We start from the raw sequence: 26,099 nt of genomic DNA on the forward strand, positions 1-26,099 counted from the left end.
GGAGTGATGGTGTGGGGTGGTGGGGTGGGGGTGGTGGTGTGGGGGTGGTGGTGTGGAGTGATGGTGTGGGGTGGTGGTGTGGGGTGGTGGTGTGGACTGGTGGTGTGGGGTGGTGGTGTGGAGTGATGGTGTGGACTGGTGGTGTGGGGTGGTGGTGTGGAGTGATGGTGTGGGGTGGTGGTGTGGAGTGATGGTATGGAGTGATGGTGTGGAGTGATGGTGTGGGGTGATGGTGTGGGGGGTGGTGGGGTGGTGGTGGTGAGTGGGGGTGAGGAGTGGTGGTGTGGAGTGATGGTGTGGAGTGGTAGTTTGGAGTGATGTGTGGGTAGTGGTAGTATGGAGTGGTGGTGTGGACTGGGTGGTGTGGGGGTGGTGGTGTGGGGTGGTGGTGTGGAGTGATGGTGTGGGTGGTGGTGTGGAGTGATGGTATGGAGTGATGGTATGGAGTGATGGTGTGGGGGTGGTGGTGAGGAGTGGTGGTGTGGTGTGATGGTGTGGAGTGTTGGGATGGAGTGGTAGTATGGAGTGATGGTGTGGAGTGGTAGTATGGAGTGATGGTGTGGAGTAATGGTGTGGAGTGATGGTGTGGGGTGGTGGTGTGGAGTGGTGGTGTGGACTGGTGGTGTGGGGTGGTGGTGTGGACTGGTGGTGTGGTGTGGTGTTGTGGAGTGATGGTGTGGGGTGGTGGTGGTGAGTGATGGTATGGGGGGATGGTATGGAGTGATGGTGTGGGGTGGTGGGGGTGGGGTGGTGGGGTGGGTGTGGTGGAGTGGTGGTGTGGGGTGGTGTGGTGATGTTGGTGGGTGGTGGTGTGGAGTGATGGTATGGAGTGATGGTATGGAGTGATGGTGTGGAGAGATGGTGTGGAGTGATGGTGGGGGTGGTGGGGTGGTGTGGTGTGGAGTGGTGGTGTGGGGTGGGTGGAGTGGAGTGATGGTGTGGAGTGATAGTATGGAGTGATGGTGTGGAGTGATGGTATGGAGTGATGGGGTGGAGTGGTGGTGTGGGGTGGTGGTGTGGAGTGGTGGTGTGGGTGGTGGTGTGGAGTGGTGGTGGAGTGGTAGTATGGAGTGGTGGTGTGGACTGGTGGTGTGGAGTGGTAGAGTTGGAGTGGTGGTATGGAGTGATGGTGTGGAGTGGTAGTATGGAGTGATGGTGTGGGAGTGATGGTGGAGTGGTGGTGTGGGGTGGTGGTGTGGAGTGATGGTGTGGATTGGTAATATGGAGTGATGGTGTGGAGTGATAGTATGGAGTGTTGGTGTGGAGTGATGTGTGGAGTGATGGTGTGGACTGGTGGTGTGGGGTGGTTGTGTGGTGTGGTGGTGTGGAGTGATGGTATGGAGTGATGGTATGGGGTGATGGTATGGAGTGATGGTGTGGAGTGATGGTGTGGGGTGGTGGTGAGGAGTGATGTGTGGAGTGATGGTGTGGAGTGATAGTATGGAGTGGTGGTGTGGAGTGGTGGTGTGGGACTGGTGGTGTGGGGTGGGTTGTGTGGTGTGGTGGTGTGGAGTGATGGTATGGAGTGATGGTATGGGGTGATGGTATGGAGTGATGGTGAGGAGTGATGGGTGTGGGGTGGTGGTGAGGAGTGATGGTGTGGAGTGATGGTGTGGGTGGTGGTGTGGACTGGTGGTGTGGACTGGTGGTGTGGGGTGGTGGTGTGGTGTGGTGGTATGGTGTGATAGTATGGAGTGATGGTGTGGGGTGGTGGGGTGGGGTGGTGGTGTGGAGTGGTGGTGTGGGGTGGTGGTGTGGAGTGATGGTGTGGAATGGTAGTATGGAGTGATGGTGTGGTGTGATAGTTTGGAGTGATGGTGTGGAGTGATGGTATGGAGTGATGGTGTGGAGTGGTGGTGTGGGGTGGTGGTGTGGAATGATGGTGTGGTGGTGGTAGTATGGAGTGGTGGTGTGGACTGGTGGTGTGGAGTGGTAGTATGGAGTGGTGGTATGGAGTGAGTGGTGTGGAGTGGTAGTATGGAGTGATGGTGTGGTGTAATGGTGTGGAGTGATGGTGTGGGGTGGTGGTGTGGTGTGGTGGTGTGGAGTGATGGTGTGGGGTGGTGGTGTGGAGTGATGGTATGGAGTGATGGTATGGAGTGATGGTGTGGAGTGATGGTGTGGAGTGATGGTGTGGGGTGGTGGGGTGGGGGTGGTGGGGTGCACTGGTGGTGTGGGGTGGAGGTGTGGGGTGGTGGTGAGGAGTGGTGGTGTGGAGTGATGGTGTGGAGTGGTGGTGTGGGGTGGTGGTATGGAGTGATGGTGTGGAGTGATGGTGTGGGGTGGTGGTGAGGAGTGGTGGTGTGGAGTGATGGTGTGGAGTGGTGGTGTGGGGTGGTGGTGTGGAGTGATGGTGTGGAGTGGTAGTATGGAGTGATGGTGTGGAGTGATAGTATGGTGGTGGTGTGGAGTGATGGTGTGGAGTGATGGTGTGAGTGATGGTGTGGGGGTGGTGGGGTGGGGTGGTGGTGTGGGGTGGTGGTGTGGAGTGATGGTGTGGGGTGGTGGTGTGGGGTGGTGGTGTGGACTGGTGGTGTGGGGTGGTGGTGTGGAGTGATGGTGTGGACTGGGTGTGGGGGGTGGTGGTGTGGAGTGATGGTGTGGGGTGGTGGTGTGGAGTGATGGTATGGAGTGATGGTGTGGAGTGATGGTGTGGGGTGATGGTGTGGGGTGGTGGGGTGGTGGTGTGGAGTGGTGGTGAGGAGTGGTGGTGTGGAGTGATGGTGTGGAGTGGTAGTATGGAGTGATGGTGTGGAGTGGTAGTATGGAGTGGTGGTGTGGACTGGTGGTGTGGGGTGGTGTGTGGGGTGGTGGTGTGGAGTGATGGTGTGGGGTGGTGGTGTGGAGTGATGGTATGGAGTGATGGTATGGAGTGATGGTGTGGGGTGGTGGTGAGGAGTGGTGGTGTGGTGTGATGGTGTGGAGTGTTGGTATGGAGAGTGGTAGTATGGAGTGATGGTGTGGAGTGGTAGTATGGAGTGATGGTGTGGAGTAATGGTGTGGAGTGATGGTGTGGGGTGGTGGTGTGGAGTGGTGGTGTGGACTGGTGGTGTGGGGTGGTGGTGTGGACCTGGTGGTGTGGTGTGGTGTTGTGGAGTGATGGTGTGGGGGTGGTGGTGTGGAGTGATGGTATGGAGTGATGGTATGGAGTGATGGTGTGGGGTGGTGGGGGTGGGGTGGTGGTGTGGAGTGGTGGTGTGGGGTGGTGTGGAGTAATGGTGTGGGGTGGTGGTGTGGAGTGATGGTATGGAGTGATGGTATGGAGTGATGGTGTGGAGAGATGGTGTGGAGTGATGGTGTGGGGTGGTGGGGTGGGGTGGTGGGTGTGGAGTGGTGGTGTGGGGTGGTGGAGTGGAGTGATGGTGTGGAGTGATAGTATGGAGTGATGGTTGTGGAGTGATGGTATGGAGTGATGGTGTGGAGTGGTGGTGTGGGGTGGTGGTGTGGAGTGGTGGTGTGGAGTGGTAGTATGGAGTGGTGGTGTGGACTGGTGGTGTGGTGTGGTAGTATGGAGTGGTGGTATGGAGTGATGGTGTGGAGTGGTAGTATGGAGTGATGGTGTGGAGTAATGGTGTGGAGTGATGGTGTGGGGGTGGTGGTGTGGTGTGGTGGTGTGGAGTGATGGTATGGAGTGATGGTGTGGAGTGATGGTGTGGAGTGATGGTGTGGACTGATGGTGTGGAGTGGTGGTGTGGGGTGGAGGTGTGGGGTGGTGGGTGTGGAGTGATGGTGTGGAGTGGTAGTATGGAGTGATGGTATGGAGTGATGGTATGGAGTGATGGTGTGGAGTGGTGGTGTGGGGTGTGGTGTGGAGTGGTAGTATGGAGTGATGGTGTGGAGTAATGGTGTGGAGTGATGGTGTGGAGTGATGGTGTGGGGTGGTGGTGTGGTGTGGTGGTGTGGAGTGATGGTGTGGAGTGATGGTGTGGAGTGATGGTGTGGGGTGTGGTGTGGAGTGATGGTGTGGAGTGATGTGTGGGGTGGTGGTGTGGAGTGATGGTATGGAGTGATGGTGTGGAGTGATGGTGTGGAGTGATGGTGTGGAGTGATGGTGTGGGGTGGTGGGGTGGGGTGGTGGTGTGGGGTGGTGGTGTGGAGTGATGGTGTGGGTGGTGGTGTGGGTGGGGTGGTGGTGTTGGGTGGTGGTGTGGGGTGTTGGGTGTGGGTGGTGTGGGGTGGTGGTGTGGTGTGGGTGTGGTGGTGGGTGGTGGTGGTTGGAGTGATGGGTGATGGAGTGATGGTGTGGGGTTGGTGGGTGTGGGGTGGTGGTGGGGGGTGGGTGTGGTGGTGGTGGTGTGGAGTGGTGGTGTGGAGGTGTGTTGGTGTGGAGTGTGGGTAGTTATGGAGTGATGGTGTGGAGTGGTAGTATGGAGTGGTGGTGTGGAAGGTGGTGGTGTGGGGTGGTGGTGTGGGGTGGTTGGTGTGGTGTGGGTGGTGTGGGGTGATGGTGTGGAGTGATGGTTTGGAGTGATGGTATGGAGTGATGGTGTGGTGGGTGGTGGGTGTGGTGGTGTGGTGTGATGGTGTGGAGTGGTTGGTATGGAGTGGTAGTATGGAGTGATGGTGTGGGTGGTAGTATGGAGTGATGGTGTGGAGTAATGGTGTGGAGTGATGGTGTGGGGTGGTGGTGTGAGTGGTGGTGTGGACTGGTGGTGTGGGGGTGGTGGTGTGGACTGGTGGTTGTGGTGTGGTGTTGTGGAGTGATGGTGTGGGGTGGTGGTTGTGTTGTGTTGGTATGGAGTGTTGGTTTGGAGTGATGGTGTGGGGTGGTGGGGTGGGGGTGGTGGTGTGGAGTGGTGGTGTGGGGTGGTGTGGTGTGATGGTGTGGGGGGTGGTGGGAGGTGTTGGTGTGATGGTTGGGTGATGGTGTGGAGGATGGTGTGGAGTGATGGTGTGGGGGTGGGTGGGTGGGGGTGGTGGAGTGGTGGTGTGGGTGGTGGAGGTGGAGTGATGGTGTGGAGTGATAGTATGGAGTGATGGTGTGGAGTGATGGTATGGAGTGTGGTGTGGAGTGGTGGTGTGGGGTGGTGGTGTGGAGTGGTGGTGGTGTGGGGTGGTGGTGTGGGTGGTGGTGTGGTGGTAGTGTGGTGGTGGTGTGGACTGGTGGTGTGGGTGTAGTTATGGAGTGGTGGTATGGAGTGATGGTGTGGAGTGGTAGTATGGAGTGTGATGCTGTGGAGTAATGGTGTGGGTGTGATGGTGTGGGGGTGGTGGTGTGGTGTGGTGGTGTGGAGTGATGGTATGGAGTGATGGTGTGGAGTGATGGTGTGGACTGATGGTGTGGAGTGGTGGTGTGGGGGTGGAGGTGTGTGGTGGTGGTGTGGAGTGATGGTGTGGAGTGGTAGTATGGAGTGATGGTATGGAGTGGGTATGGTGTGGTGTGGGTGGTGTGGTGTTGGTGGTGTGATGGTGTGGAGTGGTAGTATGGAGTGGTGGTATGGAGTGATGGTGTGGATGTGGGTTGTGTGGAGTGATGGTGTGGTGTTGATGGTGTGGGTGGTGTGGTGTGGGTGTGGTGGGTGTGGAGTGATGGTGTGGATGGGGTGGTGGGTGTGGAGTGATGGTGTGGGGTGTGGTGGTGGAGTGGGTGGTGGTGGAGTGATGGTGTGGTGTGGTGGTGGGGTGGTGGTGTGGAGTGGTGGGTGTGGTGGGAGTGGTGGTGTGGGGTGGTGTGGGGTGTGGTGGTGGGTGGTGGGTGGTGTGGACTGGTGGTGGTGTGTGTGGTGGAGTGTGTGGTGGTGTGGAGTGTGTGTATGGTAGTGGAGTGATGGTGTGGGGTGGTGGGGTGGTGGTGGTGGTGACTGGTGGTGTGGGTGGTGGTGTGGGGTGGTGGTGTGGAGTGGTGGTGTGGGGTGGTGGTGTGGAGTGATGGTGTGGAGTGGTGGTGTGGGGTGGTGGTGTGGAGTGATGGTGTGGAGTGGTAGTATGGAGTGATGGTGTGGAGTGATAGTATGGAGTGTGGTGTGGGGTGGTTGTGTGGTGTGGTGGTGTGGAGTGATGGTGTGGAGTGATGGTGTGGAGTGATGGTGTGGGGTGGTGGGGTGGGGTGGTGGTGTGCGGTGGTGGGGTGGGGTGGTGGTGTGGAGTGATGGTGTGGAGTGGTAGTATGGAGTGATGGTGTGGAGTGATGGTGTGGAGTGATGGTGTGGAGTGATGGTGTGGTTGGTGGGGTGGGGTCGTGGTGTGGGGTGGTGGTGTGGTGGGGTGGTGGTGTGGAGTGATGGTGTGGGGTGGTGGTGTGGAGTGATGGTGTGGGGTGGTGGTGTGGAGTGATGGTGTGAGTGGTAGTATGGAGTGATGGTGTGGAGTGATAGTATGGAGTGATGGTGTGGAGTGGTGGTGTGGAGTGATGGTGTGGAGTGGTAGTATGGAGTGGTAGTATGGAGTGATGGTGTGGAGTGATAGTATGGAGTGGTGGTGTGGACTGGTAGTATGGAGTGTGGTGTGGACTGGTGGTGTGGAGTGGTAGTATGGAGTGGTGGTATGGAGTGATGGTGTGGAGTGGTAGTATGGAGTGATGGTGTGGAGTAATGGTGTGGAGTGATGGTGTGGGGTGGTGGTGTGGTGTGTGGTGTGGAGTGATGGTGTGGAGTGATGTTGTGGGGTGGTGGGGTGGGGTGGTGGTGTGGAGTGATGGTGTGGGGTGGTGGTGTGGAGTGATGGTATGGGGTGATGGTGTGGGGGTGGTGGTGAGGAGTGTGGTGTGGAGTGATGGTGTGGAGTGATGGTGTGGAGTGATGGTGTGGGGTGGTAGTATGGAGTGGTGGTGTGGAGTGTTGGTATGGAGTGGTAGTATGGAGTGATGGTGTGGATTGGTAGTATGGAGTGATGGTGTGGAGTAATGGTGTGGAGTGATGGTGTGGGGTGGTGGTGTGGTTTGGTGGTGTGGTGTGATGGTGTGGGGTGATGGTGTGGAGTGATGGTGTGGGGTGGTGGTGAGGAGTGGTGGTGTGGTGTGGAGTGGTAGTCTGGAGTAATGGTGTGGAGTGATGGTGTGGAGTGATGGTGTGGAGTGGTGGTGTGGGGTGGTGGTGTGGGGTGGTGGTGTGGAGTGGTGGTGTGGGGTGGTGGTGTGGGGTGGTGGTGTGGAGTGGTGGTGTGGGGTGGTGGTGTGGAGTGATGGTGTGGAGTGATGGTGTGGAGTGATGTTGTGGGGTGGTGGGGGTGGGGTGGTGGTGTGGACTGGTGGTATGGTGTGGTGGTGTGGGGTGGTGGTATGGAGTGATGGTGTGGAGTGATGGTGTGGAGTGATGGTGTGGAGTGATGGTGTGGAGTAATGGTGTGGAGTGATGTTGTGGGGTGGTGGTGTGGAGTGGTGGTGTGGGGTGGTGGTGTGGTTTGGTGGTGTGGAGTGATGGTGTGGAGTGATGGTGTGGAGTGATGGTGTGGAGTGGTGGTGTGGGGTGGTGGTGTGGAGTGATGGTGTGGAGTAATGGTGTGGAGTGATGGTGTGGGGTGGTGTGGAGTGGTGGTGTGGACTGGTGGTGTGGGGTGGTGGTGTGGTGTGGTGGTGTGGAGTGATGGTGTGGGGTGGTGGTGTGGAGTGATGGTATGGAGTGATGGTATTGAGTGATGGTGTGGAGTGATGGTGTGGGGTGGTGGGGTGGGGTGGTGGTGTGGAGTGATGGTGGTGGAGTGGTAGTATGGAGTGATGGTGTGGAGTGATGGTGTGGAGTGGTGGTGTGGGGTGGTGGTGTGGAGTGGATGGTGTGGAGTGGTAGTATGGAGTGATGGTGTGGAGTGATAGTATGGAGTGGTGGTGTGGACTGGTGGTGTGGGGTGGTGGTGTGGTGTGGTGGTGTGGAGTGATGGTGTGGAGTGATGGTGTGGAGTGATGGTGTGGAGTGATGTTGTGGGGTGGTGGAGTGGGGTGGTGGTGTGAGGTGGTGGTGTGGAGTGGTAGTATGGAGTGGTGGTGTGGTGTGTTTGGCATGGAGTGGTAGTATGGAGTGATGGTGTGGAGTGGTGGTGTGGACTGGTGGTGTGGGGGTGGTGGTGTGGTGTGGTGGTGTGGGGTGGAGTGGTAGTATGGAGTGGTGGTGTGGGTGTGTTGGTATGGAGTGGTAGTATGGAGTGATGGTGTGGAGTGGTGGTGTGGAGTGATGGTGTGGGGTGGTGGTGTGGAGTGATGGTATGGAGTGATGGTGTGGAGTGGATGGTGTGGGTTGGTGGTGTGGAGTGATGGTATGGAGTGGTGGTGTGGAGTGATAGTATGGAGTGCTGGTGTGGAGTGATAGTATGGAGTGATGGTGTGGAGTGATGGTGTGGAGTGATGGTGTGGAGTGATGGTGTGGAGTGATGGTGTGGGGTGATGGTGTGGGGTGGTGGTGTGGGGTGGTGGTGTGGGGTGGTAGTATGGAGTGATGGTGTGGAGTGATGGTGTGGAGTGATAGTATTGAGTGGTGGTGTGGACTGGTGGTGTTGGGTGGTGGTGTGGTGTGGTGTGGTGGTGTGGAGTGATGGTGTGGAGTGGTAGTATGGAGTGATGGTGTGGAGTGGTAGTATGGAGTGATGGTGTGGAGTGATGGTGTGGACTGATGGTGTGGAGTGATGGTGTGGAGTGATGGTGTGGACTGATGGTGTGGAGTGGTGGTGTGGGGTGGAGGTGTGGAGTGATAGTATGGAGTGATGGTGTGGAGTGATGGTGTGGGGTGGTGGTGTGAGGTGGTGGTGAGGAGTGATGGTGTGGAGTGATGGTGTGTAGTGATGGTCTGGAGTGGTGGTGTGTGGTGGTAGTATGGAGTGATGGTGTGGAGTGATGGTGTGGAGTGATAGTATGGAGTGGTGGTGTGGACTGGTGGTGTTGGGTGGTGGTGTGGTGTGGTGTGGTGGTGTGGAGTGATGGTGTGGAGTGGTAGTATGGAGTGATGGTGTGGACTGATGGTGTGGAGTGATGGTGTGGAGTGATGGTGTGGACTGATGGTGTGGACTGGTGGTGTGGGGTGGAGGTGTGGGGTGGTGGTGTGGAGTGATGGTGTGGAGTGGTAGTATGGAGTGATGGTGTGGACTGATGGTGTGGAGTGATGGTGTGGAGTGATGGTGTGGACTGATGGTGTGGAGTGGTGGTGTGGGGTGGAGGTGTGGGGTGGTGGTGTGGAGTGATGGTGTGGAGTGGTAGTATGGAGTGATGGTGTGGAGTGGTAGTATGGAGTGATGGTGTGGACTGATGGTGTGGAGTGATGGTGTGGACTGATGGTGTGGACTGGTGGTGTGGGGTGGTGGTGTGGTGTGGTGGTGTGGAGTGATGGTGTGGGGTGGTGGTGTGGAGTGATGGTATGGAGTGATGGTATTGAGTGATGGTGTGGAGTGATGGTGTGGGGTGGTGGGGTGGGGTGGTGGTGTGGAGTGATGGTGTGGAGTGGTAGTATGGAGTGATGGTGTGGAGTGATGGTGTGGAGTGGTGGTGTGGGGTGGTGGTGTGGAGTGATGGTGTGGAGTGGTAGTATGGAGTGATGGTGTGGAGTGATAGTATGGAGTGGTGGTGTGGACTGGTGGTGTGGGGTGGTGGTGTGGTGTGGTGGTGTGGAGTGATGGTGTGGAGTGATGGTGTGGAGTGATGGTGTGGAGTGATGTTGTGGGGTGGTGGAGTGGGGTGGTGGTGTGAGGTGGTGGTGTGGAGTGGTAGTATGGAGTGGTGGTGTGGTGTGTTGGCATGGAGTGGTAGTATGGAGTGATGGTGTGGAGTGGTGGTGTGGACTGGTGGTGTGGGGTGGTGGTGTGGTGTGGTGGTGTGGGGTGGAGTGGTAGTATGGAGTGGTGGTGTGGTGTGTTGGTATGGAGTGGTAGTATGGAGTGATGGTGTGGAGTGGTGGTGTGGAGTGATGGTGTGGGGTGGTGGTGTGGAGTGATGGTATGGAGTGATGGTGTGGAGTGATGGTGTGGGTTGGTGGTGTGGAGTGATGGTATGGAGTGGTGGTGTGGAGTGATAGTATGGAGTGCTGGTGTGGAGTGATAGTATGGAGTGATGGTGTGGAGTGATGGTGTGGAGTGATGGTGTGGAGTGATGGTGTGGAGTGATGGTGTGGGGTGATGGTGTGGGGTGGTGGTGTGGGGTGGTGGTGTGGGGTGGTAGTATGGAGTGATGGTGTGGAGTGATGGTGTGGAGTGATAGTATTGAGTGGTGGTGTGGACTGGTGGTGTTGGGTGGTGGTGTGGTGTGGTGTGGTGGTGTGGAGTGATGGTGTGGAGTGGTAGTATGGAGTGATGGTGTGGAGTGGTAGTATGGAGTGATGGTGTGGAGTGATGGTGTGGACTGATGGTGTGGAGTGATGGTGTGGAGTGATGGTGTGGACTGATGGTGTGGAGTGGTGGTGTGGGGTGGAGGTGTGGAGTGATAGTATGGAGTGATGGTGTGGAGTGATGGTGTGGGGTGGTGGTGTGAGGTGGTGGTGAGGAGTGATGGTGTGGAGTGATGGTGTGTAGTGATGGTCTGGAGTGGTGGTGTGTGGTGGTAGTATGGAGTGATGGTGTGGAGTGATGGTGTGGAGTGATAGTATGGAGTGGTGGTGTGGACTGGTGGTGTTGGGTGGTGGTGTGGTGTGGTGTGGTGGTGTGGAGTGATGGTGTGGAGTGGTAGTATGGAGTGATGGTGTGGACTGATGGTGTGGAGTGATGGTGTGGAGTGATGGTGTGGACTGATGGTGTGGACTGGTGGTGTGGGGTGGAGGTGTGGGGTGGTGGTGTGGAGTGATGGTGTGGAGTGGTAGTATGGAGTGATGGTGTGGACTGATGGTGTGGAGTGATGGTGTGGAGTGATGGTGTGGACTGATGGTGTGGAGTGGTGGTGTGGGGTGGAGGTGTGGGGTGGTGGTGTGGAGTGATGGTGTGGAGTGGTAGTATGGAGTGATGGTGTGGAGTGGTAGTATGGAGTGATGGTGTGGACTGATGGTGTGGAGTGATGGTGTGGACTGATGGTGTGGACTGATGGTGTGGAGTGATGGTGTGGACTGATGGTGTGGACTGATGGTGTGGAGTGATGGTGTGGAGTGATGGTGTGGAGTGATGGTGTGGACTGATGGTGTGGAGTGGTGGTGTGGGGTGGAGTTGTGGGGTGGTGGTGTGGAGTGATGGTGTAGGTAAGAACCAATATTCAGCCTGTTGTGTAACATTGCCTGACTGTCACCCTGACACTTGATAGCTTCTGAAGGATGAGCAGCACTGTCCTCATTGTGTCAGGTAAACCAGGTATTTCTGTCTGCAAATCTTGCACCATCAACACTTTAAACACTTTTTAAAAAAGATGTAGTTTGTATTGCAATTCAGATTTCAAAGATTTAAATGTAACGGAATTCTTAACAGAATAGACTCCTATCTTGGCAATTTGGTTCATTTATCACAGCCTGGACTAATTTATAAAGGAAATAAAATTCAGAAATAAACTTCATTTTTATGCATCCTTGATAAATAACTCTGGCATAAAAAAGGCACTACAGTTTATTCGTGGATAGAAACAAGGAAGACTGAAACAGAGGTTGTATTAATACCAATGATTGCTGTCTAAATTTGAGATATAAACTGGGGAATAAATAGGTCAAGTTAATCAAGTTGAAACTCATTATCAAACCATTGTCTAACTTACCTTATCACCAGGGAAACCTGGTTCTCCTGGTATTCCTGGAATGCCCTCATCACCCTAGACTCAGTACAAGACAACATACTGTTAGATCATTGCTATGTTGCTAAACACTGAAGCACACAATAAATCTGTCACATTGCCTCATAAATCTTAATGCTATGGATATCAAACCATTTGAGTGTCATTCTAAACATAGTTTACAAGTAAACATATTACAATATTGTTTCATTATTCTGGATTTAAATGTGGACATTTCTCCATCATTCTACCATTGCTCAGCCATCACTCATAACGTGAACAATGTACAAACGTTTGTACATTAATGACAACAAAGTTAGTTGCAGCTTTATCACTACAGACAATGCACAACTGCAAAGCATTGAACTGAAGCAAAATATAGCAAGCACTGAAATGGGAAGAGGTGCCAACAATGCTGCAAATTCTTAGCCAATTTGACAGCATCTTTTTACGGAAGAGGATTGGTAACAGCAGAATGCTAGAGGTGATAAAAATAGCAATGAGTATTCACTGAAAGAAATCTCTGGTAGATTGACGGTGAACGGAGAAGAAACCCTTTTGTTGTTTTGAGATGGAAAGTAACAACATGTAGAAAATGGAATGGATTATCATTGACTAGGATGCTGGAAATTCCTTGACAGAGGAACAAGGAAACCATGTAAAAATGCTGGTGACGAAGCTGGCATCACTGGAAAAATGGAATAGGAAAAAAGTTTCCATTGGAGCTCAATGTAAGTTCATCTTTTGACCAGGTGGACCAGATCTTTCTGTATACAGTTCACCAAGATGGAAGTTCCACATTCACTTCCAACTCTCATTCCACACCACTCCCCCCCATTGTTTAGTGACATTCCTTCCTCTTGATCTTCAACTGCTGCTAATTCCCGTATCACAGATCTTTCCTGTTGTTTTCATTATTCTTTGATTCTTATCTTACCTCAAGTATTTCTCAATTCTGATTAAAGGTCACTGACTGAAAACATCAATTATTTTTCTTTCTCTACAGATGCTGCCTGACCCTTCAATATTCTGTGTTTTTTAATGCAGATTTCCAGCACAAATGGTATACTACACACACAAGCAAGACTGCAGATGATGGAAATCCAAATCAATACACACAAAATCTGGGCGGAACACAGTAGGTCAAGCTGCATCTATGGAAATAAATAGACAGTCACTGTTTGGTGCTGAGACCTTTCTTCAGGACTGAAGAGTCTTGGCCTGAAATGTTGTCTATCTATTCATTTCCATAGATGCTGCCCGACCTGCTGAGTTCCTCCAGCACTTTGTGTGTGTTGCTGCAAATAGTATTTTAGTTGTTTTCCTTTCACCAATCCTTCTGATAATAAGATGAAGTAACCTGTCATATATCTTTTCATATTGATCCACTATTAATCGCTTACCAATTCATTCACGTAAAGCCCTCAAAGTTACGAAATGGCCAATCAATAAATCTCGGTAGCATTGAACTCAAGACTTGTGACTGTAGCTCAGGAAATGAAAGTATTCTTGTGCTGGTGGGGGTACAGAGGCAATTCACCAGGATGGTGTCTGGATAAGAACAATAGTTATAAAGAGAAACTAGATGGGCTAGATTTGTTTTCCCTGGATCAAAGGAGATAGAGGGATGACCTTTCATGGAGCAGGATTTCCATCCTGGGGTCTGTGGACCCTTTGTTTAATGGTATTGGTCCAAGGCATAAAAAAGGTTGGGAATCGATGTTATAAAGTTATGATGGGTATAGATAAGCAATGATCTTTTTCTCATAGTGAGGTGGTCTAAGACAAGAGGCAATAGATTTAAAGTGAGTAGAAGAGGATTCAGGGTGGACCTGAGAGGAAGATTCTTTCACACAGAGGAAGATAGCTGGAGCCTGGAGTACACTTCCTCAAGAGTGGTGAAGGCAGATATTTTCACAACACGCATCTAGACAAGAACTCCTCTTGCCAAACTTAGAAGGCTACAGATTTGTGCAGATGTATTGGGCAGTGTGTATGTGGTGGGTCAAAGAGCTTGTTTGTTCATCGGATGATGAAACATCTCTACTTCATGATTAGCCTGCTTTTTTTTCAGGCTGAAGGATGAAGAATGCTGCCAAATCTAATTGGTCCTCATAATGACATATGAGTGAAACCAAGTGGCTCTTTTGATGTCTATAACTTTCAGAGATCAAAGAGTCCTTTCTGTTTACCCTTTCATGAATATTTCAAAAAGCACTGTTTCTCTGACAAAACAAGCACTTTTTAAATGCAAGTACCCACATCCAAGATTTTTTCGGCATATTTGAGTTGAAACAAACTTGTCCATTTTACTTTGAGTACACATCTTTTCAAATGATAACTTGGTAGTTATCACACAGAGGTAACACTGTAGGCAGGTCAATATAGCAAACAGACAAGAAGCTCTTGCCTAGAAATTGCACTGCATTCTTATAATGGGGAGCCAATGACATATTTCATTTTGTAGCCCTCATATTAAAATTTCATGCAGCTCAATTTAGAGCTGCTGGGTAATATTTTCAGAGGGCAAGCTTGTGAGATAATAGTCTCAGCTTCTGTTGAGCCTCTGCAGCGACTTGGAGATTGGATTGGGGCATCAGAGAAGAATACTGAGAGATGAGGAGACTGCTCTGTTCTTGGTGGTGGTAGGGGGAGAGGAAATTAGGAGATGTGTTGGGAGGAACGTCAGCACACAGGGTTATGGATGGGAGTGGAATCAGGGATTGGAAGCACATTAGGAGACGTGGAACTTACAGTAAATAAGGACCAGCAGTGGGTTTGCATCTACAGACAGGTGAGAGAAGGGGGGCTGGGTTAAAAATCACAAAATGAAGTGGTGGGGGATGTTGCCAAGATTAAAGGAGGGAGTTCATTTATTTAACTGAATCCTAGTTTGACACATTGCTGGTAACACCATGTTACCCTGGGATTGCCCTATGACAGGATTCCCCAGCCCCAGGTAGTCTCCGGGTGCTCTAATTTGCTAATCAAAGCTTGCACAGGGAATGACATTATCCTTTCTGCATAAAACAACCCAGATCAAATTGATATTTGTGAGGAAAAAATATCCAATTGAGTATCTGGTCTCAGCTTCAGAAGAGTACTCATTCTCTTGAAAAATTCTTTCTCGTTGCCTTTTAAAGGTAAGAATTGATTGTTTATGAGTTGATTTCAACATTATTTCACCACTGCTAAAATTGTTTAACACCACTGTAGTAAAGCCAAGCCAAATGTATACATTCCATTTTTAAAACAGTGGAAGCAAATAGATCTTGAACTTGCTGCTTTGGAATAAAAACCATTTCAGAAGCCACTAGACTTCCAGTGAAATTTAGGTTGGGTGGTCACCATAATAGATGGCTCATTGCTAACATTTTTCAGGTAAAATGAAAATCAAATCTACCACATATTTTTAACTTCTCAAAATATTTAGATTATTGAAATACAAAATATAATAAAAGACTGAAAAATATAATTTCTATCCCAGTTGTGTAGTTACATTAACAGACATCTTTTGTAGTTAGTCTAGCAGTCAAAAAGATAATAAGGTTTTTAATAGTGATGGAGATTAGTAAAAATCTACCTGAATGTTGACATTTAACAATCAATGTTTAACTTCTTTATTTTATGTTAGATAGAAATCAAAGATTTCTTGAAATTACACACATCATTTAGTTGGACTTTTAATATAATAAATGTAAAACAATTATGTTAAATGCAGGTTATTAACTTCGGGAGCACTCAAAGAAACTCCATAAGCAAATGACTGAACATTATCTTCCTGGAACTTCTGACTTTTAAACAAAGGATATGCAACGGCAAGGCCAAGAATGTGTGAGAATATATTTATTTTGGCCAGGCTAGAAAATAATTATATATGGATTGCTGAGATAAATAGCACAGTCTTTATGATGCCATTATACTCCTTAATCAATCTTTCTTTATTTTATTGATCTGATATGAGGATTTAACAGCAATTTACAAAATGTACAGCAGAGCCTACTCCCATTTGGATAAGCAGAGCAGCACTGTGAGGATCATGTTTTTGATTCTCAAGTGCATTCAATACCATACAACCCTCATTGCTGGGGGAAAAGCTCTGTTCAATGCAGGTTGGCACTTCCATTGCATCCTGGATAATGGACTACCAGAATGGCAGACCACAGTTTGTGCTGCTTCAGAGCTTGTGTCAGACGTGGTTATAAGTAGCTCTGGTACCCCACGGGGGACTGTATTGGCTCCCTTCCTGTTTATCTTGTGTACCTCGGACTAGTAACAACAATGAGTCACTGAGTCATGTCATTGGCAGAAATACTCTGGTGACTCAACAATAGTTGGGTGTATAAAGGGAAGATGGAAGGATGCATATAGGGCTCTGGTGGAGGACTTTGTCAAACTGTTCAAGCTGAAACATCTGCAGCTCAACATCAGTAAGACAAAGGAGATGAAGACTAAGCCTACACTGCTCCCTGTTACTATCGATGGTGAGGACGTGGATGTGGTGAGGACCTACAAGTACCTGGGGGTGCACCTGGATGACAGACTTGAGTGGAGCACCAACACAGATGTGGTGTGTACAAGAAGAGCCAGAGACACCTCTAACTCCTCAGGAGACTGAGATCCTTTGGAGTATGCAGGCTTCTCCTTCACATGTTCTACCAGTCTGTTGTTGCCAGTACAATCATCTATGCAGTGGTGTGCTGGGGTAATGACATCAATACAGTGATGCCAACAGGCTCAATAAACTGATTAGAATGGCTGGCTCTGTTACAGGAGTTGTGGTCTAACAAAGGACCCTACAGAAAATCTTTGCAATTCTGGACAGAGTTTCTCACCCTCTGCGTGCCACCTTGGCTGAACAGAGGAGCACTTTTAGTAATAAACTAAGACAAATACACTGCTCCAAGAGTGCTATATGAGGTCATTCTTACTCACAGACGTTAGGCTCTGTAATGAGTCAACCTACAGGTGGGGAAGTGATGACCCCCTCCTGTTAGACTGATTGAGGTAACTTTTTTTAATTTCTCTTTTAATATTTGTACGTTTGTATATCTGTGCACTTGTAATGCTACAGAGACACTGTAATTTCCTTTGGGTTCAATAAAGTACCTGTCTATCTACAAAAATGTTTTTAGCGCACAAAACATTTATAAAAATGTTATCCGTGAAAGATGATCAACTCCTGTACATGTAGAGTAATGAGCAAAGAATGGTTCCCCCCCAGTCATAAAACCAAAGCAAACTTCTAGCATGCAAACCTAGTTCGTTACACAATGGTGGTTAAATATGACGTTTAGCTATTTCTATATAAGCCTGAAGGGACGCAATGTGTCAGGATTGAATTGCTCGGCTTCTTTCTATAAAAATAGTAGTACTACTGCTTTTCCCAAGAAGATGTTATTATGGTAGTATTTGGTTATTCTGAAAACATGCCACCTATAAAATATCCTGAGCAATCATATTGAAAAACCAAGAAATGAGAATGAAGAACAATGCTGAAAGCCAGCTGTGATTAACCAGGTCAACATATACCTTCAGAGAATATGAAGCCACAACATGCATTAGTTTCTTACAGGAAGAATACTTTAGCAGTATTCATAATATTTGATGGGTGAAATAATAAATTTGAAGTCAGCACAATACATCGATAGGTGAACATGCTGTGCTACAGACGTTAGTCAAAGAATTTTCCCCATAATTCCTACAAATTAAGTTTCCAAACTTAGACATGCATCAATATTTCCAAAAAGAGAGAAAAGGGGTATTTTAAATATGACTTAGAGCTTCTGGTTTTCATCTCCTGTCAAACAAGAAAGCACTGAAAATACAATAGGAACAGGAGTAACACACACAAAATGCTGGAGGAACTCAGCAGGCCAGGCAGCATCTATAGGAAAAGAGTCTGTGTTTCAGGCCGAGAGCCTTCATCAGGACTGGAGGGAAAAAAAGGTGAGGAGTAGAGTTAAAAGGTGGGGTCAGGGGAGGGAAACACAAGGTGACAGGTGAAACGGGGAGGGGTGAAGTAAAGTGCTGGGAAGTTAATTGGTGAAAGACATACAGGGCTGGGGAAAACAGGGAGTCTGATAGGAGAGGAATGAAGGCCATGGAAGAAAGAAAAAGGGGTGGAGCACCAGAGGGAGGTGATGGGCAGGCAAGGAGATAAGGTAAGAGAGAGAAAAGGGGATGGGGAATGGTGAAGGTGGGGAGGCATTACTGGAAGTTCAAGAAATTGACATTCATGCAATCAGGTTGGAGGATACCCAGATGAAATATGAGATGTACCTCCAACCTGAGTAGCGTCATCGCAACATTAGAGGAGGTCATGGACTGATATGTTGGAATGGGAATGGGAAATGGAATTAAAATGGGTGGCCACTGGGAGGTGCTCGGTGAAGCCCCACCTTTTAACTCTACTCCGCATCTGTTTTCCTCCAGTCCTGCTCAAGGGCTGCAGCCCAAATCATTGACTGTACTCTTCCTAGATGCTGCCTGGCCTGCTGAGGTCACCCAGCATTTTGTGTGTGTTGCTTGGACTTCCAGCACCTGCAGATTTTCCCTTGTTTGTGATAGGAACCGGAGTAACCTGCTCTGCCATTCTACATGATCGTGCCTGATCATCAGAATTCAATACCGTGTTCCTGCTGTTCCCCCATACCCCTTTCTTCGCATAAAATAGCAACAGCAATTTGCTTCTCTGTTGCCTTAGATAGGAGCGATTAATAGAAAATGGGGCTTATACAACTGTGCCAAATACAACAAACGACACTCCAGTGCAATAATGGAACATTAGATGTTGTTTTGCAAATTATTATCAAACTAAATTTTAAAAAGAATTAAATGCAAAATTAGGAGGAAATAAACCCATTGCTAAAGAAAAACTCAATATTAGATAGACACAAGGCAGAAAATGTTATTTTTAAATCAGTGCATACATCAATACAGTATAGCAACAGAGAGAATTCAATACTATGCTTTGGAATTATTATGCAATAGGGAATATTAAACTTGTGTTGGAAGGATGCATTAATATTTCATCAGTGCAATAAGGGAGTATTCAGATCACCTTATCACCTTTCAATCCTGGTTCTCCAGGGTTTCCCATCAGCCCCTAGGAAGATAAGCAAAAAACTTAGAAAATAGAAAACAGCACATGGATGTAATATTCTTTAAGTATAATTTATTAACATACATTTAAAAAAAACTAAACTGGATTGAATTCATTGGTAGAATGTCATAGCTCACTCCATTGAGATGTTCCCACAACTAATGATCTCACTTCAAGGACACCTTATTTCATGTTCTCATTATTTATTGCTATTTATTTATATTTGAATTTGCACAGTTTGTTGTCTTCTGCACTCTAGTTGATCTTCCATTGATCCTGTTATAGTTACAATTCTATAGATTTGCTGAGTATGCCTGCAGAAAAATTAATCTCAGGGTTGTATATGGTGACATATATGTACTTTGATAATAAGATTTTGAACTTTTAACTGTAACTTCAGTGAATGATTTTCAGCCCAACTGGTGGAAAAGTTCACTGTATGTCTACTGGATCTCTCATGAAAATATCACAGAAAGGTTTCACAGTGACTTAGCCTCAATGTAATTTAATCAAACACTTACAGAACAGCATTCAGATGTTAGTTACCATATAACACCAACTTGTATTAACCAAGCACATTGTTACTTTGTAAAACACCTCAAAAGCAGAAGTACATATAATTAAAATCTGCCTAAGTCACAAAAGAACATTCATAGAAGAATGCTTCAATGGGTAACTGAGTCCAACCTCAACAGGGGGAAGAATTTAGGGAGCAAGTTCCAGAGCTCAGGGAACTGGCAGCTGAAGGCACTGTGATTTTTAAGAGGCTAGAAGCATGTAGAAGCAGGATTGTAATGCTAGAAGAGGTTACAGAGAAAGGAAGGAGAAAGACTTGGGAGGGAGAGGATGTAAACTATTAAAACTGATATGTCATTTAATAAGATGTCACTGTATGTCAGCACGCAAAGAGATGCCAGACGAATGAGAATTAGTGTGAATTAGGCCAAGTAAGCAAATTTTGGAATTCACTCAATTTCAGGCAGAATGGAAGATATGAGGCTGGAGAGGAATATGTTTAAATAATGAGAAAGGAGAGAGAAAGTCACGAATGAAGGATTCAGCGGTAAATGAATCAGATGATATTCAATGGGAATAAATAGACAGTCTCATTGATGGCATTGTACCCAGTCAAAATACATCCAGTTCCATCATTCCATCATTGTGTGTGGAAGCAGTATTTCACACATTGAACACCAAACATAATTTTCTCTGCAATTTTTCATTATTCTTTCATAGGCCATAAATTAAATTAAACTTTGGTCAGAATGAAGAAAAAGTACTTTAAGCAAATACAGAGGCAAAATAAGAAATCTCACAGAAATATTTATTTAATTGAGCAGCAGATATTCACCCCTATCAAACCAAATTTAATTGGTATTTGAATCTGAAAATTAGAATGCAATAAGAAAATACTAGTGAATTTCTCAGGGGTTTGATGTAGAGTGCTTTTAACATGGTAATATATTGCAGTTTATGTTTGGCACCTTGCTATACAAGTAAACATCCACACAAAATATACTGTATACACTGAAATTTTATGGATATTCATTTGAGAGATGCTACTTGCTTCTAAGAGAGGCACACATTAACAAGTTTCACAATTTTATACTAATATGAGGAGTATCCAAAGTAAAGTGGTGTTTTAAATATGTATACCTTGAAATTCATCCCTGATAACACTAAGCACGCTGTAATCATGATAATGTTCTAAAATTGGGATCTACTTCATTGAAGTCAATGTTGCACTGCATGTCACTTTCATACAATTAGCATAGATATTAACCATAATACAGGCTTTGAACTGTATAAAATGTGATATACTATACGTATGCTCAGTCTATTGTTTATGGCAATAATTTGACCATAATAAAATGTCACTTGAAAATTTCTTCAGATGTTCTGTGGAGAGCATTCTAACTGGCTGCATCACTGTCTGGTAATGGTGGGGCGGGTTGGGGGGGGGTTGTTGGAGACTACTGTACAGGATTGAAGTAAGCTGCAGAGAGAAAAAACAATTAACAAGATGAGTGTCGATACAACCATCTCACCTTTGGTCCAGGCCGTCCAGGCCTGCCCATTTTCCCAATTCTCCCCATATCACCCTGTGAAAAACAGGAAGGACAAGTCAATGGCTTGTTGTGATGTTCACCCGCAAATAAAACAGTTAATGAAAAGAAATCACAAAAATGAGCTGGTTCTCAGTTCAGCTGAAACATGCTATTCCTTTATAATTGTCAAGCACTTCCAGATCAGATACAACTCCAAGCTTTTTCTGACAGCATACTGCAAAACTTTGCTTCCAGTTACCGTTGGCATGGAGCATTCCCATTTTTTACTCATGACAGCTTTGAGGAATTATCTTGCAAGTGTCTAGAGAGTAAACCAATTGTTAACTATTGGCCAAATTTTGAACATTTCCACTGTACGCTTCCATGTTCTGGGAACAAAATTAATACAATCCACAACATAATACTTAAAAACTACTAACATCAGCCACACAATAAACTTCTGCATGTTGATACCGCCTATAATATCACCAATTATATGCATTTATATAGAACTTCTAAAAATTAAAAAATCCATTTGAGGCTCTTCAATTTGTTAATTGTTGGCACGTTAAATCTGTGGTTGTTTTGTGGTTAATTGAGAAATGCATCTGAGTATATAAACATTAAAGAATTGTTTCCACTGCTTACAGATATACTACAACACTGAAGATGTGGGATATATTATTTTGTATAAAAAGTTTTAGTTTGCATCTAAGCAAGTCAAACATAAAGAATAAATGCTGGAAATACTCAATAAGCCCAGCAATATCACCAGAATTTTCTTTGTGGCCATGGGTACTATTCTTCTCCATCATCATGGTAGGTAAATAACTTGAACATTAATTCTACTGATCTCTCCAAGGATGTTGCCTAATGTATGAGTATTTCTGTAATTTTCTGTTTTTCAGATTTCCAGTATGTAATCCAAATAATGCACAAATTACCAAATGGGTTATAACACTTCTAAGTAAGCACTTTGAAAGATATGCTTTTAGGTGACATAGAAAACATGTGCAAAAGTTCACTGGTTATTCCTTGAGATATTCCAAAATCATGAAATGTGCCATATAGAGGCAATTCTTTTATTTTTTTCTGAGGCTCATGGGAAACCACAGGGCCAGAACTGTGCAACAGATAGAAGAAAACAATCTGAGTAAACTGGATGCTTTTGTAATAATTTACTTTTTGTTTACTTACAGCCCTTTCAAAAGGAAAGATTCTTGTGAGATTAGTTTGTTTGTTAATACCAGGATGACCACTGTTTCCTGAATAGTCTAATTACAAGAACAGACTTACAAAGTGTATTTATTTTTTGATACAGCACGGAATAGACCCTTCTGACCCTTTGAGCTGTGCCGCCCCATCAACCACTGACAATCCTGATTTAACCCTAACCTAATCACAGGACAATTTACAATGAGCAATTACCCTACCCAGTACGTCTTTGGACTGTGGTAGGAAACCAGAGCACCCAGAGAAAACACAGAGATTCCACAGTGAGAACGTAGAGACATAGGAAAATCTACAGCACAATACAGGCCCTTTGGCCCACAAAGCTGTGCCGAACACGTCCTTACCTTAAAAATTACCTAGGGCTATCCATAGCCATCTATTTTTCTGAGCTCCACGTACTTGTCCAGGAGTCTTTTAAAAGACCCTGTCGTTTCCGCGTCCACCACCATCACTGGCAGCCCATTCCACCCACTCAACACTCTCTGTGTAAAAAACTTACCCCTGGCATCTCCTCTGTACCTTCTTCCAAGCATCTTAAAACTTTGCCCTCTTGTGCTAGCCATTTCAGCCCTGGGGAAAAGCCTCTGACTATCCACACGATCAATGCCTCTCATCACGATATACACCTCTATCAGGTCACCTCTCATCCTCCGTCACTCCAAGGAAAAAAGGCTGAGTTCACTCAACCTATTCTCATAAGGCATGCTCCCCAATCCAGGCAACAAACCTGTACAGAACATAAAAAGACTCCTTACAGATGGCGCCAGAATGAGCTCTGACGCCCCATGCTATAAAAGCATTGCGCTAACTGCTACACTGACATGGTGTCCATTAGCTGCCCTTTCTGTCTACTGCAAACCCTACCCAGCATAGAACAAGCAAAATGTGGCTTTAATAATGAGTTTATGGTGTATGCTTGGCAATACAACTGTGGTAAATTAAGATCTGTTTGGACTTCAGCAGGAGATCATCTCTTATGGGATAGACCTCCCCTAACTCTTCCACATCATCTGGGATATAACTACAACCTCATTATTGCATGCTTAAAAATTAATTTCTTACACACTTCTGAAAAGCATTTAACTATTAATACTAATGGACCCATTAGGATAAGTTGCTTTCAAATGCATTGACTGATATTTCAAGAAGGCATATGGGATGCTGGTTTTCATTAGTAATAACATTTCCTCCCCGCTGATAAATTCCCCAAGCGGACCACAACCTTGTCATAGGGTTTGGAGGCTTGCGTGCCTCAGTGACCTGCAGAGCGATGTGGCCTAGAGTCAGGGCCTTGTGCTTTGGCTGTTAGGGTCACCCATGCCCTTTAAACAGGTTTAAGGGTAGAGGCCAGGCTAAGATCGATATGCCGGTTCATGGGTTCGTGGGACCGTGACTGGTCAAAAAAAATTGTTATGGGAATCAGCAATGAAGAATCCTTCTGTAATCTGTATGTGACGGTGTGTACAAAGATGGAGGTCTTTCATTGCCCTAAACTTTAGCAGCATAATGGGAAGAAAAAAAATCACTGACAATTGAGACAGGCACACCACAAAGATAGGTGCTTAGCCCAGAGTTCTAATACCTTTGTCCCCACGACTGCGTAGCTAAGCACAGCTCAAACAGCCTTCATAAGCTCGCTGATGACAACACTGCTGGGATGGGAATGAGGAGGCATGCAGGAGTGAGACAGATCAGCTGGTTGAGCAGTGCCATTGCAACAACCTCACACAACTTCAGCAAGACCGAGGAACTGATTGTGGACTTCAGGAAGGTGGAGTCGGGAGATTATTGAGGGGTCAGCGGTGGAAAAGGCGGGCAGCTTCTCCTGAGTGTCAGCATCTCGGAGTATCTGTCCTGGATCCAAACACATTGGTGTAATCATGAAGACATCACACCAGCAGTCCTACTTCCTTAGGACTTTGAAGAGTGTCAACAAAGACGCCAGCAAATTTCTATGGATTTATGGTGGAGGGCATTCAGACTGGTTGCATCACTGCCTGGTATGAAAGCTCCAATTCAGAATCAAAGACACCTGTAGAGGGTTATAGACTCAACCAGACTTAAGGACCTCTTCAAGAGACGGTGCCTCAAGAAGCAGTATCCATCACTAAGGACCATCATCACCTAGGACATGCCCTCTTCTCATTACTATCAGAAAGGAGGAGGTACAGGAGCCTGAAGACCCACACTCAAAGATTCAGAAACAGCTTCTTCCCCTTCACCACCACATTCCATGAACACTACCTCATTATTCCTTTCTTCTCGTAACATCTATCTATTACCTATAGTCAGTTTATGTTCTTGCATTGCTGTTGCAGAACAACAATTTTCAGTTAAAATAAGACAGTGAGAGTAAAACTGATGTTGATCCGATTCGGATTCTGGGTTTATTTCTGAAGACAAAAATCTTTTCTTTCCTGCCTTGCTCAGGATTTGACAGGATCAGCTGGTGCAGCACACTCTGCAGCATCACCACTGTGACACCGTATCATAAAGGGACTGTGGATCTCATTCATAAGTCTTTGTGGCAGGACAGATTTCTGCATCATCTGGCAAGCTCACTGCGGTTTGTGGCAGACTGCATACTTCAGTGTGTGGCGAAATGTGGCCCTTTAACTGGCTCTGTGAGAGTAACCAATGAATCAAATCAAGCGGAAAGAAAGGGACCTAACTTTTCCTAACATCTCTTTTGATCAGCTCTGCACTAAGAATAGCTTTCCTCTGATGCATTCTCCACTTGTGAAAAGGATTACATGTTCTTGTGCAGATGGCAACAAGAACTGCACAGTCAAATTTCCCAGCAGGCAAGTTTCCCAACAAGCACAAGCTATGTTTTCAAATGTTCCTTTATTTTCTATGGTGTAGCATTGAAAAAGACAGCAAACCGTGATTTTCTTTTAAAGCGCAAGAATTGCTGTGGTTCTCAGAAGCTGATCTACATCGGCCCTTCTAGAATCAATTGCAGTTACAGTACTGGGTTGCATTCCTAGCGATGATCATGTTTTTACAGTATGTTATAAAGTTCCCCATGAAAGGAGGAATGGAATTGAGGATTCACATTGCAGTGAGGAAGCTGAAGTTCAGCTGCAAAGCCCAAGTTGCTGAGATTTCAGTTCTGACAGTTCGTCGGGGAGCTTCATCATCCAGTAGAACTTCTAAGTTGTAACCTCATACCCAAGTTACACTACAGATGCTAAAATGATTTTCAGCAATGCAAACTTTGTCAGGTACGCAATCTATTAAAAAACTGTTAAAACATGTTCAGGAAAAGAAAAATTCTTTTGAAGTAAAAATCAGCAGATTGTAACAGTAGATTGTGGACTTACTTAACATAGCAAATTTTTTGAGGGAGCAACCGAAACTTTACTTCATCTAAACTAAGCATTTGAGAAAAAGATATTGTTTAACTGTTCGCCTTGAAGTTTCATGCAGACTGAATGCTCCTCTAGGCGAAGAAGCATCACAAGAGGCTGCAGATGCATAAATTGAACAGCATCTGTAGGGGTAAGGTCCTGATGGAGAGTTTCAACCCAAACTATAGATAATTTTTAAACCCCCCCATGAAAAAAAAACAAGGATGTAATGTTGAAACTTTATAAAGCATTAGTGAAGCCTCACTTAGAGGATTGTGAGCAGTTTTGGGTCCCATATCTTAGAAAAGATGTGCTGAAACAGGAGACGGATCAAAGGAGATTCACGAAAATGATTCCAAGATTGAATGGCTTGTCATATGAAGAGCATTTGATAGCTCTGTACTTGTATTCCCTTGGAATTCATAAGAATGAGGGATGACCTCATTGAAACCAATCAAATGGTGAAAGGCCTTGGTAGAGTGAATATGGAGAGGATGTTTCCTGTGGTGGGAGAGTCTAAGACCAGAGGACACAGCCTCAGAATAGAGGGGTGTCCTTTTAGAATGGAGATGAGGAGGAATTTCTTTTGCTAGAGAGTGGTAGATCTGTGGAATTCTTTGCCATAGGCAGCTTTAGAGGCCAAGTCTTTATGTATATTTAAGGTAGAGGTTGATAGATTCTTGATTGGTCAGGGCATGAAGGGATATGGGAAGAAAATCAGGAGACTGGGGCTGAGAGGAAAATTGGATCAGTCATGATGAAATGGC

General features: G+C 47.0%; 1 protein-coding gene across 4 annotated transcripts in view; it reads right to left on the minus strand.

The window, feature by feature from the left end:
* Nucleotides 1–26,099, minus strand: part of col27a1b (collagen, type XXVII, alpha 1b) — a 591,175-nt gene that overhangs the window by 320,745 nt on the left and 244,331 nt on the right. For all 4 annotated transcript variants that reach the window (XM_073052881.1, XM_073052882.1, XM_073052884.1 and 1 more), the window contains exons 15-17: nucleotides 20,747–20,800; nucleotides 18,657–18,701; nucleotides 11,579–11,632 (exon numbers count right to left, since the gene is read on the minus strand). In XM_073052881.1, the coding sequence (XP_072908982.1) occupies nucleotides 11,579–11,632; nucleotides 18,657–18,701; nucleotides 20,747–20,800 (153 nt within the window). The remainder of the gene's footprint in view (nucleotides 1–11,578; nucleotides 11,633–18,656; nucleotides 18,702–20,746; nucleotides 20,801–26,099) is intronic.

Source organism: Hemitrygon akajei, chromosome 7, assembly GCF_048418815.1.
Source record: "Hemitrygon akajei chromosome 7, sHemAka1.3, whole genome shotgun sequence".
Classification (NCBI taxonomy): Eukaryota; Metazoa; Chordata; class Chondrichthyes; order Myliobatiformes; family Dasyatidae; genus Hemitrygon; species Hemitrygon akajei.